Source organism: Amphiura filiformis, chromosome 6, assembly GCF_039555335.1.
Source record: "Amphiura filiformis chromosome 6, Afil_fr2py, whole genome shotgun sequence".
NCBI lineage: Eukaryota > Metazoa > Echinodermata > Ophiuroidea > Amphilepidida > Amphiuridae > Amphiura > Amphiura filiformis.
Window position 1 is genome coordinate 14,465,475 of NC_092633.1, and position 13,879 is coordinate 14,479,353.

Below are 13,879 nucleotides of genomic sequence, written 5' to 3' on the forward strand. Positions count from 1 at the left end.
TTGTCAATTGTTTCTTGTATATATTTTGCATATGTTTTGGTTTTTCACGCTGTGATCTTTTGAAATGGGGTGTAACAAAAGCTCTCATGTATGTATGTATCTCCAGTGCGCATTTCATTGGGCGATGCTTCAAATCTCAAATGTTCAGCTCAGCGCTGGCGCATACACACCCCTGCTTAAAGATACCATAGATAGATGTGTGTGCTGAAACAGCTACCTCAACTCATTGATGGCACTTCGACATTGGTGTAAATGGTGTAGCCCTGTATTAACAGTGGTTGTATATTGATTTCACAGATTTATGGTGGACACTGACGTTGTAGGATGCAACTGGATTGAGTTGCCTGCTGGCAAGTATCAACTACGCAAGCTGAGTGGGGGAGCAAATGCACCTACCTCGCTATGCCAGATAGAATTGGACATAGCTTGGGATGCATTTATTAGTCATTCCACTGAAGGAAAATGGGAGAAGATGGCGCCATTTCGTATTCTTAGCTATGACATAGAATGTGCTGGAAGGAAAGGTATGTGTGTCTATTATATTTGGGGTTGTTGTCGTTCGTGTGAGCAAGCTTACAAAATGGATTCTAGACTTAAGAAAGAAATATGCAGTGCTTCCTAATTTAAGCTCAGACAGACATAATATCATACTTGGTCTAATAAGCAGCATCCCATCCCTCTGTTTTTGAGTGAAAGCGTGTACATGTACCAACATTAATGACTGTGACATTTGTTTTACAGTATCTACTTTTATTAGGCCCCCCCCCCCCCAAAAAAAGATTGCTTGCTTGTTGTCAAATGTTCCAACTGAAAAACTTTTTTTCTTTTGTGTCTCAGAATCATGAACTTGACATACAATGCTTGTAATTGTCTTAATTTTATCAATGATCTCGCCAATTATATTAACTACTAATTGCAGGTGTATTTCCGGAGGCAGACAAAGATCCAGTCATCCAAATTGCAAACATGGTGATCAGACAAGGAGAGAGAGATCCGTTTATACGTAATGTGTTTACATTGAACACATGCGCTCCAATCGTAGGGTCACATGTACTGCCTTTTAAAAAGGAATCTGATTTACTACAGGTAAATGAATGTGATGTTTCCTGGTTCACCTGTTACTGATAAAGACAAATAAAAAATAGTATTTATTGACAAAATGTGTAGTATTTACTCGTATAGCATGTGTTAAAAGCTTAGCATGTGTTAACAACTACAGTGGGAATTTCAATTGAATGAACGCAGCTTTCAACAGCTGTATTTGATCCAACCGCGATTGCATTTTGCATATTTCAAACTACAATGCGAATGCACGACCTTGGATACAATACTAACCAATCACGGCATGGTTGGATTCACTTCCGCGTTACCCACGCACAGTCGCACACGCTGGCATACATCACACTGTGTACCCAAAAAATCGTCACGCTATGTCAGGCTGTGTTCATTCAATTGGAATTTCCACTGTAGATAAGCAGATTTTTTGTGTATACTATGTATACTATATTATTACTAAGTATTCAGTGTGCAAGGATAAGAAGTTGGTTGACGCCACAATTGCAGTTTTATCTTGAAATACATTTCCAGTATTTTTTTGCTGTTTTATTGATGAAGGGTAGTATCATGGAAACTCAGTAAAGAAAAATGTTGAAAGTTAATATGTTAAAAAAGATAAATATTGATGCCTTGGTTGTCTAAAATGTTCTGAAGAATGAGACAGTTTACATTAAAGTGAATTACATTAATGCAAATTATATGAATAATGATGTTTAACTTGTTTGTAATTATATTATGCAGGCTTGGAGTGATTTCATCCGAGAGGTTGACCCAGACATCATAACTGGTTACAACATCCAGAATTTTGACAATCCATATCTGATGAATCGTGCCAGCGCCCTCAAGGTTAACAAATTCCCCTACCTGTCTCGTCTGAAGGATGTTCGCAGCGTGGTAAAGGACCAGTCATTCCAGTCTAAACAGCTTGGAAAGAGGGAAAATAAGTATGTGAACATGGATGGCAGGGTGCAGTTTGATTTGTTACAGGTGAGTTACTCATTGTATAATATAAATATGTGAATTGATTTGTTATAGGTTTAGATTTGGAAATTTCCCAAATCCTTTGCAAACTAATTGAAACTCTTTTCACCTTTGATGTGACTTAGTCTCAAGTTGCTAGCATGTAGATTGACCATGTAATGACATAGTTTTGATGTCTTTTGCAACAGCTTTTAGGAAATGCCAATATGGTTTATCATTAGCACACAAGGTAAATCAGTTATATCAATTGTCATATTTGAGGATCAAAATAAAACATGTCTATCATTTTGCTATATTTTTGGAAAAATACCATTGATCCCAAGTTGATAGCATACAAGGTGAGATTACCCATTGTACCATTCTCTCATTCATTGTTTGCCACTGGTTTGACTTTGTAATTTGCTAGGTATTTCCATTGTTCTGTTGGTTAGGTTTTGGTGCGCGACTACAAACTGAGATCCTACCGGTTGAATGCAGTGAGTTATCATTTTCTTCAAGAACAAAAGGAGGATGTACATCACTCTATCATTACAGATCTACAGGTAAGGTCATCTTCACACAACATTCAACTGAATTATAAATGCAGCAAATGTGACCCATTAAGTCTCTGGCTGTAATTAGAAGAACATGAGGTCTTTTGATACAATATAATGAGCTATTTCAGTTGAAATCCATACACCCCCTCTCCCACCCGTGGGGTGTAGATTTAAAATGGGAGTTGCCCATTCCGGTAACTTCCTTGGAAATTCACACCCCTGTGTGTGAATAAGGTTGTGTCTTCCATAGGAGGTGTATGGATTTCAGCTGGTATAGCCCAATGTAATTAGGTATAAAAATCAACTAGATCCTTGATACAAATATCTAGATCACATACACAGGAATATCGGCAATGGCTCAATTATTGACCATTAATACCGTTATATTGATCATTGTTGTTTCATAGAATGGCAATGACCAGACAAGGAGACGTTTGGCTGTGTACTGCCTGAAGGATGCATACCTACCCATACGACTCTTAGATAAGCTTATGAGTATCATCAATTACATGGAAATGGCTCGTGTCACAGGAGTACCACTGTCATATTTGCTCTCCAGAGGTCAACAGATTAAGGTTGTCTCACAACTACTCAGAAAGGTAGGTCAGGTATTCTTCTTTGATTGGGTTATACTTTGAAGAATCTATGTTATTGAATATGCCATAACTGTAATGTTTGCACAAGGTGGAGATATATCTGATTCTTTTAAACATTTGATCAGATCACTCCTCTGCCCATTCCGGAGATAGCAAAATCCTCAATACCATTATCCAAACTTCCAAACCTTCATTATGTTCATGTGCAGGGCCTCAAATTTGGCAATAATCAGAGAATCAATTCTCGCAATGATTCTCTTAAACTTAGTTTACAGCCCTCGAATTAAGGACCTGAAGGGGCACGGCAACTTTTTTAGGGCAAGTTGATAATTGCCTTGGATTTTCACTGAAAAGGCAAGGCAGCACGGCAGTTTGTAATACTTCAAGAGGGCATCATGGCAACTGTTGAAAATTTGAGAAAGGCACCAAGGCAATTTCTCAAAAGTGAAAAAAACACACACAAACAGTCTGATAGATGATTTTATAATGAAGGGGCAGGGCTGGGGCACCAGCAGCAACTTCATTAGAGGGCACGGCAAGTGACTGCTTTGGATAAAGGACATATTTTGAGGGCATTACGGCAGTGGGGATGGGCACCCACGGCAAAATGCCATGGGTGCCGTGGGTTAATTCGAGGGCTGTTAGTTTACAAGAATCAGATTTGACTCTCCCCACATCATATCCTATCGTTTCTGTATGTGTTAAGTTACACAGAGATGCCAGTTTTCACGTTTTTTGCGAGTCCCAATATTTATTTTCAGCCCGTTATGGGGCTTTTGGCCTGCATACACATGCTTTTTCAGGTTTTACAGGTTTTTTGAGTGAAACTGACTGGCATCTCTGGTTACGACAAAGAGTTTGCAAGAATCAGTTTTAACAGGGTAACAAAATTGAGCCCCTGATGTGGTGGTTGAAAGAGAAGTTAGATATTTCATATTTGAGTGTTTGATTGTGCTTGTCTCTTCCACAGGCTAAGACACAAGACTTGGTAATGCCAGCACAGAAAGTTGATACTGGGGATGACTACACTGGAGGCTATGTTATTGACCCAATCAAAGGGTAAGTTTGTTCCCTCTATGTCACAGCTTATAAGATCCACCTCTTTTCTTCATCATAAGCTATAACTATAGTATAAGGTCCATTTTATATCTGTTTTCTTGGCTATGGCTGTTGTTAATTTTGTCTTTCTCATTTTTCTTTTCTGTCTTCTGATATTGAAGAAATGATTTGCATAATATATAAATGATGAGTGTTACATGTAAATGATGAATGATGGTTTAATTGATGCAGAGTTATCATGCAACATGATTGTAATAAACTCCAGGCAAGTGATTTGTGCTATAACTGGAGCAGGTCTCAAGCCCTCTGTTTCTTTCCCCTGCGCCTGTATGTCTCTCTTTCTCTGTGTATCAGTCTCTGTCTCTTGTCTATGTCTCCCCTCTGTGACTCTGTCTGTCTCTCTCCCAGGGTTGTATCTAGCCAAATTTTAGTGCCGGCTGAAATTTAGAAAAAATTGAATCAGAATGGCAATTACTTGACAGAATGGCATTTGACAGCTGTTTTGAGGACATTTTGTCATTTTCGTGCTGGTCGACAAGACCTATAATTCCCTTGAGTGCCGGTCGGTCAGGCTGAGTACTGGTTACTGCCGACCACCGTGACTACAACCCTGCTCTCTGCCTCTTTCTACCTTCTGATAATGACAGTTTTGTCTTAAGCCTCATATATGTTGTTTTATTTCTCCTGCAGTTATTATGACACACCAATAGCTACTCTGGATTTCTCCTCGCTATATCCATCCATTATGCAAGCACACAATCTATGTTACACTACACTGCTGTCACCAACAATGAGAGACACGTAAGTAATATCCATCCATTATGCAAGCACACAATCTATGTTACACTACACTGCTGTCACCAACAATGAGAGACACGTAAGTAATATCCATCCATTATGCAAGCACACAATCTATGTTACACTACACTCCTGTCACCAACAATGAGAGACACGTAAGTAATATCCATCCATTATGCAAGCACACAATCTATGTTACACTACACTGCTGTCACCAACAATGAGAGACACGTAAGTAATATCCATCCATTATGCAAGCACACAATCTATGTTACACTACACTGCTGTCACCAACAATGAGAGACACGTAAGTAATATCCATCCATTATGCAAGCACACAATCTATGTTACACTACACTCCTGTCACCAACAATGAGAGACACGTAAGTAATATCCATCCATTATGCAAGCACACAATCTATGTTACACTACACTCCTGTCACCAACAATGAGAGACACGTAAGTAATATCCATCCATTATGCAAGCACACAATCTATGTTACACTACACTGCTGTCACCAACAATGAGAGACACGTAAGTAATATCCATCCATTATGCAAGCACACAATCTATGTTACACTACACTGCTGTCACCAACAATGAGAGACACGTAAGTAATATCCATCCATTATGCAAGCACACAATCTATGTTACACTACACTCCTGTCACCAACAATGAGAGACACGTAAGTAATATCCATCCATTATGCAAGCACACAATCTATGTTACACTACACTCCTGTCACCAACAATGAGAGACACGTAAGTAATATCCATCCATTATGCAAGCACACAATCTATGTTACACTACACTGCTGTCACCAACAATGAGAGACACGTAAGTAATATCCATCCATTATGCAAGCACACAATCTATGTTACACTACACTGCTGTCACCAACAATGAGAGACACGTAAGTAATATCCATCCATTATGCAAGCACACAATCTATGTTACACTACACTCCTGTCACCAACAATGAGAGACACGTAAGTAATATCCATCCATTATATGCAAGCACACAATCTATGTTACACTACACTGCTGTCACCAACAATGAGAGACACGTAAGTACCAAATCACACCTTAACATCCCAATTGCCAACATGCAAACACATAAACTATTTTACAAGACTGAGAATGGTTATAATAGTGATGTACATGATATACAAACACTTTGTAAGCCCTTTTCAATGTTCTACTTCATTTTTTCAAGACCAAATGAAAAACTTACGTTACGGGTTTTTCTGATGACAGTTTCGCCAGAAACCTTTTGGCTTTCTCAAAGCATTGATGATGTTATTGATACATCTACTTGGAGCAGGAACCTTAACCGGATGTTTTGATTTTCCTGGAAGTGGTATTTGTGTCTCCAGCATCAAAACAACCAATCAAGGTTCCCGCTCCAAGCAGATGGATCAATAACATCATCAACGCTTTGAGAAAACTGAAAAATGTCATAAAAAGAGGATGCTAGGATCACAAAATCCTCCTTTAAGTCATAAGGCAGACAGTATATCACAACCGTAACCACTTGTAATGAAATTTTAAACCACATTGAAACAAATTAAAATAACCAGTTTTGTGCATGTGATTACTTTTTCAGTCTCGATCCGGATCAATATATTAAGACCCCATCAGGCAATTACTTTGTCAAAGCGACGCTCAGAAGAGGACTTCTGCCAGAAATTCTGGAAGATTTGTTAACTGCAAGAAAAAGGTTGGTTGTGTAAGAAGTATTGTGATAGTCGTGCGCTGTATCCTATCCACAACTGGGATTATATATTAATCAATACCAAATAGACATGATTTGTAAGGCTTTTGATACCACCTATATAAAAAAAATTTCTAGCAGAAATCTTGCCTGAAAATTGAATGTGAAGAATCAATCAACAGGTGAAATTGCTATGCATATACTGCATATTTCTGCCGTCTTTTACGCAAACGCGAAGACTCTCAATGTTCTATCTCGTAAGTGGGAAAGCATGCAAGGCTAGTGTGATTTGGTGGATGAGCATGATCAAATGATAGGCCCTCATGAATATGCGAAAAATTGTCAGCATGCAAAGCCCAGGGACTGTACCTGTTAGTCAATGGTCTGTATCTCTTCAGTTTATGGTTTCCGCAAACTCGTGACAAATCATGTAAGGTTGAAACAAAAAGTGAAAAGCCATTAAAGTTTAATAGTGGTCATGGCAATTCCAGAGAGAGGTCAAAAGTTTTGAAATTAAAGAGTGAGAATTTGTGTATTAAATGAAGGTAAAAGAAAAGAAAATGGAGGTCATTTGCTGGTGAAGTATGTGAGTCTGGAATTCTGTGATTTGGTTGTGAAAGGTGATGGAACTTTTAAAAATTTGTGAGAACCCTGATATTTGTATCAGTTTTAGGGCCTATACAATTCACCAAAATATTCAAAATGTCCTATTTCTCATGACTTACAAATGAGGAGACATCCGTCATGATGAAATAGGCCTATGTTTTAAGTTGAATATATGTATGTTACAGGTGCATTTATTAGAACATTAATTTTGAAAACTTCAACTCTGCTTAAAATGCCACCACGAGTCATGATTATGTTAAGGGAGGATTTCTATCCAGAACTTAGTACAACTTTGGGAGTACTTTAAGAGAGCATTGATTACAACTTCATGATTTTAGGAGAGTTTTAAATTTCTGCCCATATCACTCGTTGGTTGGTATCTTCTTTTGTAACCTCAGCTTCTTAACCCAATGACTATATTTTGTTGACTTAATAATTTATCTATCTCATGTTAAACAGGGCCAAAGCTGACCTGAAGAAAGAGACTGATCCCTTGCGGAAAAAAGTGCTTGATGGACGTCAGTTAGCGCTTAAAGTGAGCGCTAATTCAGTGTATGGATTCACTGGGGCACAGGTTGGCAAATTGCCTTGCCTAGAAATATCACAGGTATGATTGGAAATAAACAAGTCACATGTACTTACTTGTTCTAGTTGAATCACAAGTAAACATACGAGGGGCAGTCAGTATGTTTTAAGAGTTGACTCGTGACATCATATGTAGATTGTTTTCATGGCATTTCTCAATGATTGCATAAACACTGTACCTTTGTCTTTCAAACAACACATGTAAAAATTATATCATACACATGATTACGTAACAGCATTAGCATAAAATCAATATACTAGGGACACTGCCAAATCACGCAAAAAGGCGGGCCTTTTAAATTACAGAAAAAACATGTGTTTACAATGTCCGAAAACAGCAGAAGTACAAGGTGCATATGGCTAGTTTTGGGAATGAATAAACACTAGGTCCTCCGTTTGCATTTGGTAAAATATGAGACTTGCCATTAAACTGTGGTGGAAATGGGACGTCTGGAAACTTCAACAACTTTAGGGCTTGAATGGAAGCAAAATTATTCTGCAAAAATGACGAAAATGAAAAACGCAGTTATTACAAATGACATTAATTATCTCCAAAATGAAACAGACTAAAATATAATGACTGGTCACGTGTGAGAGCTGGTACTTAGTGCGATGATAACTGGTGCAAATGAAACAACAATCTGCGCATGCGCAGGTGGGATGACCGATACAACATGGTGGAAATGCACGAAAATTGCTTAATTCCATGTATATAGGGCCTAAATTATTACAAAATGCTCTGAAAATTGTAATTTAAATATTCATATGAATTTTTATGGATGATCTCAACCTGAAATGAACAGAAAAGTTTTAAAAATAAATTTCTCATTCAAACGATGGCCTCTCTCTTTATACCACTACTTTTTGTATAAATGTAACAATGGTACAATAACAGTTATATTTTAATCACAGATTCAAATATTTTCTAGGGAGACTCCCGTTTAAATGTTTGGAGATTAGTCAACAGAACTGGCAAAAAAATTTAAATTTCCATGTTTGCTATTTTTGGCAATATCAAGATTTTTAAAGAAAGAAAAGCCTTGTTTTTGTCAAAAATAAGACATATTTGAACATGCATTTTAAATAAACTAAAACCTTTACAGCTCAACAAACATGGTTTAATGAACTGGTAGTTTGTGTTCTATTACTGTTCCAAAAGGCAGCATTCTCCATTCTTTAATTCCCGAGAAAATATAGAAAATACAACAATACCTCATTTCAGCCTCTTATTTCCCTTAACAAAAACGCTTCAATTTCACCAGGTGACTCTAGACCATTGATTTTATGCTAATGCTGTTACGTAATCATGTGTGTGATAGAATTTTTACATGTGTTGTTTGAAAGACAAAGGTACAGTGTTTATGAAATCATTGAGAAATGCCATGAAAACGATCCACAAATGACGTCACGAGTCAACTCTTAAAACATACTGACTGCCCCTCGTATGTTCATGCAAGTAGAATTCCTTTGTAAAATAAGCAGAACATAAAGGTTTTGTAAAGAAATGAATACTAGAGGTATTATTAGCCACTGTCCTGCATCTTCCATGTCTTTAACACATGTGATACCATTATTACTATTATTTAAAGTAGAACAATCAGATAAAATAATTCTTTCATTTTCATTCTTTAACACTTACTCAAATAAGATACATAGATAAAAATTAAACTTGAATTCTACTGAATTTCCTGAAGTTTGAATCAATCAGCTGTGTTCACACTTTTTAATTTTAATTTGAGCAGTGGTGAACACTGAGCAGTACAACATATTATAACTATCACTTGGTGAGTTGTCTTATGTTGTCATAGGAACCAATGAAAAAGTGTTTGAGAATTATAAAGCAAAACCAATGAATTTGAATGTTTATATTTGTTATATTGTCTTATCAATAGAGTGTTACTGCTTTTGGCCGCTTGATGATAGAGCAAACCCGTCAACTAGTAGAAGACAAGTACTCAATAGCTAATGGCTTTAAACATAATGCACAGGTAGGAAAATTAGATAATATGCCTTATATCGTTGTCTGCATCACATACTGTTGTATCTCAAATGGCTATGTGATTTGTTTTATTGCTGTATTTCATATTGTTATTTTATATTTTAGCATGATTCTTTCATGAATAGATTGGACATGATGTAATAATATTGTGATAATGGTTCAAAATTAATATAAACTGAGCTCAAAAAAGAAACTTATAATTTTTTACAACTTGTGAATCACAAGGTCATATCTTAAAATAGTGTCAATCAAAATGAACCAAAATGACACACAGGATTACTTTAATACTCTACTCAAAACACATGTCAGTAACCAAACAGTTGTCCATCTGACACAACAGCAAAATGCACTGTCATGGGACAGCTTCCTGGAAGTTCCTCCACTTTCACAGCCCAACATTTGGCACCCAGCACAAAAATCTGTGAGAATGCACACAAGATCCTTGCACAGATGATAAAACGGTGCTGCTTTCTGCTTTTCATACACTTTTTTCATGAAATAGGGCTGGGCTGTGACTGTGATCCAGGAAGCTGTTCCATGTCAGTGCATTTTGCTGTTGTGTCAGTTGGATAACTGCTTGGTTACTGACATGTGTTAAGAGTAGAGTATTGAAGTAAACCTGTGTGTAATTTTGGTTCAATTTGATGGAGAGGATTTCAAGATATGACCTTGTGAAAAATTATAAGTTTCTTTTTGAGCTCAGTTTATATATGTAGTTAATTTTACAGTGCATCTCATCACAATTTTGAGGTACGACAGTATGCAAAGCAGACAAAAATCTGTTAGATAATATGAAGAACATGTTAGAATGTTGAATGCAAACAGTACCAGGCCAGTTTACTCGCAAGTATTCTTTCGGTCGGGGTTGTTCCATCTATTGCACTTTTTTCTCACGTCTGTCAAAGGGGACACCCTGGTAAAATCCCTAATGGTTTGTACAGGGCGTTTCAGTTCCAGTCCATTTTCTCGGCATTGAAAACACCAATTTGCCTTTACTTATCAAGAGGTATTCATTTTATACATTCATACATTAAAGTTTGTTCGGTTTATATAAGGTGGAAATTATTCGGCTTTTGTTACTGCGTGCGTCAATAAAGTCCCAACTCACCCTTGTGTAAATTTACATAAGCGTGCGCCAGTCACACATTACGCAACGCACAACTAGCGTAACCATTGCGCCAACTGCGTGTGTGCCATTCTATATCAATACACGGTGTTATGAATCTTATTTTTTGTGCCTTTTTTGTGTGGAACAGCCAAATCCCGGCAAAAACATGCGATGAAGCGATCTATAACGAGTGATGTCATACCGATCGAACGAATGCATTCTATTGGTACATATACTTTAAAACCAGACATACATGATGTACACCATTTTGACAATCATGTTATGTTGTTGATATATTTTGCAGGTCATATATGGAGATACTGATTCTGTCATGGTGAGGTTTGGAGTTGCAACTGTAGCAGAAAGTATGGAACTCGGTAAAGAAGCTGCAGATCATATTTCTACTACATTTGCCAAGCCAATCAAGTTGGAATTTGAAAAGGTAAGGTCAGAGAGAGTATTCTTTGGCAAATGGGACTTGGCTGCTTGTAGAGGTGCAGATGTGTCTGGAGGAGCTTATTAAAAAAAAGTACAATGATTTATAGTGTGCTACGCAAAGGCATAAACCCCCATGCCTCGGCGCACTTACAGGAATTCACTGACTGCGGTGGCCCAAGGCACACTATTGAAACCATTTAGCAACAATCAGGGATTTGCAACTAAGAAACGCACACCCTATGCATACCACAATAAATCATCACAGCCAAGATCAGCGCCGCGAGTTTTTGTATCATGGGTAACAGAATTCTCCCAGTCAAGAGTGCAAGTGTAAATTCTTCTTGATGTATTTCTTTTATTTTTCACAATATTTCAGGTGTATTTCCCATACCTTCTTATCAACAAGAAGCGATATGCTGGCCTGTACTTCACCAAAGCAGATACATACGACAAAATGGACTGCAAAGGGATTGAAACGGTCCGACGAGATAACTGTCAACTAGCTGCTAACCTTGTCAGTGCTTGCTTACAGAAGATCCTTATAGATAGGTATGTAACAGCCACAGAGGAGAAAGAAACAGAGTGCGTGCAACCAGACAAAGTCTCAGCATCACCCGATAATTAGGGCCGATTGTTCCATGAGATGCGACTGCTACGCAATTACCACATATTTTCATGGTTAATCGCGAAAGCAGGTAATGCTCTATCGCGTATACGCGAAGGCACGCAGCGCTGGCATGATTGTTAGACACGGCACGATCGAACAATCGGCCCTCATGAATATGCGAGAACTTACATCATACAATACACAGGAACACACGCTCTGTTTCTTTCTCCTCTGTGGCAACAGCGCACCTCACTATCTTACAAGTTCCCCCAATGCCTTTTGAAATAAATCGGAAAAATATTTTACGAAATGTAAAAAGGTATGTGTAGCTTTCTTTGTTTTACACATCTGGACAATTTATAGCATCACACATCATTGCGTTTGGTCACAATGGTTCATTATGCAAAAAAGAGGCTGTTTTAAAAGTTGCAACTGAGTCCATAAAAGTCAATGCTTAGACAGTACAGTATTCCAGGCCTATTCATTTGCACAATTCTTTTTTTTTTTTTTTTTTTTTTTGCTTAGAAATAGTGAATGTAGGTCTGTGCTTTGATTGGTTGGTTCCATAGTATTCTGGTCATTTAGAAGCCAGACTGTTAAAATATCTACACAAAATACTAATATCTGTTGGTCGGTTCCCTAATTTCAGAGACCCAAATGGTGCAGTGGAACATGCCAAGCAAACAATATCTGATCTGCTATGTAATCGTGTAGATATATCACAGTTGGTTATCACCAAGGAGCTTACCAAGACTGGAGAGGAGTATGCCGCCAAACAAGCCCATGTTGAGCTTGCTGCAAGGTTAGTATTGTCAACTTGTTATTGGGTAAACTATTAAAAAGTGAAAACAGTGTTATTGATCTATGTCATTTAGGTAGATGTATTCCAGTTGGTAAGGCCTGTTGATAGCATGTTGTTGAGAAGTAATTCATACCTTATTGTAAAACTCAGCCTTACGTTAAATGTTAATCGTTCTGTCATTTTGTCTTAATCTACCATACATTTTTTTCTCCAAGAAAACATGCCATTCGGAATCACCATCTCTATGTTTCCCACAATAGTTGTTAACAATGAGGCAAATTATAGACCCATTAGCATATACCTGTTATAAGCCCTTCAGTCCTGTTTGTGTATGCTAGTTATGCATTAATTAAGGTAGGGACCGAGTCCGGGAATTCGAGTCCCGCCCGGGTAGCCGAGTACCCGGGCAGGAATAAAAAAAAACAAAAAAACAAATTCAATGCATTTTGAAATCATTAATAGAGTATGACATCAATGTTCATATTAAAAATACAAAACATCTTGAATTTTTTTTTTTTTTTTTAGGTCAACCATGAATGATCCTAGCATTTAGGTCTAGGTCCAGAAAAAACTTTAAAAAAAAAAAAGTTTTTTTTTGTTTTTGTTAATTTGGTACCCAGTACCGCCGAAAAATAAACGGGTACCCGGGCACAAAATTATCCGAAAATCCCAACCCTAGCATTAATTCATGTACTCACTTATTGTCGTATTCTTCTTTACTCAGGATGAGGAAGAGAGATGCCGGTAGCGCTCCAGCTCTAGGAGACCGAGTGCCTTATGTAATCATAGCTGGTGCCAAAGGATGTGCTGCTTATGAGAAGTCAGAGGTAAGTGGCATAAAACACAAGTCTGTATACCTCTCCTTGTATGGGGTTCTTACATGAGAGGTCATAGGGTTAACTGTCTCCAGAACTGTGCAAAGAACATTCTTAAACACTTAAGAACGTTCCTGCAATCTTATTGGTTCTTACCCAGCTTTACCCGTGTGATAT

At 37.6% G+C, this 13,879-nt stretch overlaps 1 protein-coding gene across 1 annotated transcript in view; it reads left to right on the forward strand.

The window, feature by feature from the left end:
- The window catches only part of LOC140155012 (DNA polymerase delta catalytic subunit-like), a 41,864-nt gene that overhangs the window by 12,248 nt on the left and 15,737 nt on the right, over positions 1–13,879 (forward strand). The window contains exons 7-20 of the mRNA XM_072177683.1: positions 298–524; positions 920–1,086; positions 1,798–2,043; positions 2,469–2,579; positions 2,981–3,172; positions 4,140–4,228; positions 4,919–5,029; positions 6,635–6,748; positions 7,808–7,955; positions 9,826–9,921; positions 11,345–11,482; positions 11,855–12,027; positions 12,735–12,887; positions 13,612–13,714. Of these exons, the coding sequence (XP_072033784.1) occupies positions 298–524; positions 920–1,086; positions 1,798–2,043; positions 2,469–2,579; positions 2,981–3,172; positions 4,140–4,228; positions 4,919–5,029; positions 6,635–6,748; positions 7,808–7,955; positions 9,826–9,921; positions 11,345–11,482; positions 11,855–12,027; positions 12,735–12,887; positions 13,612–13,714 (2,068 nt within the window). The remainder of the gene's footprint in view (positions 1–297; positions 525–919; positions 1,087–1,797; positions 2,044–2,468; positions 2,580–2,980; positions 3,173–4,139; positions 4,229–4,918; positions 5,030–6,634; positions 6,749–7,807; positions 7,956–9,825; positions 9,922–11,344; positions 11,483–11,854; positions 12,028–12,734; positions 12,888–13,611; positions 13,715–13,879) is intronic.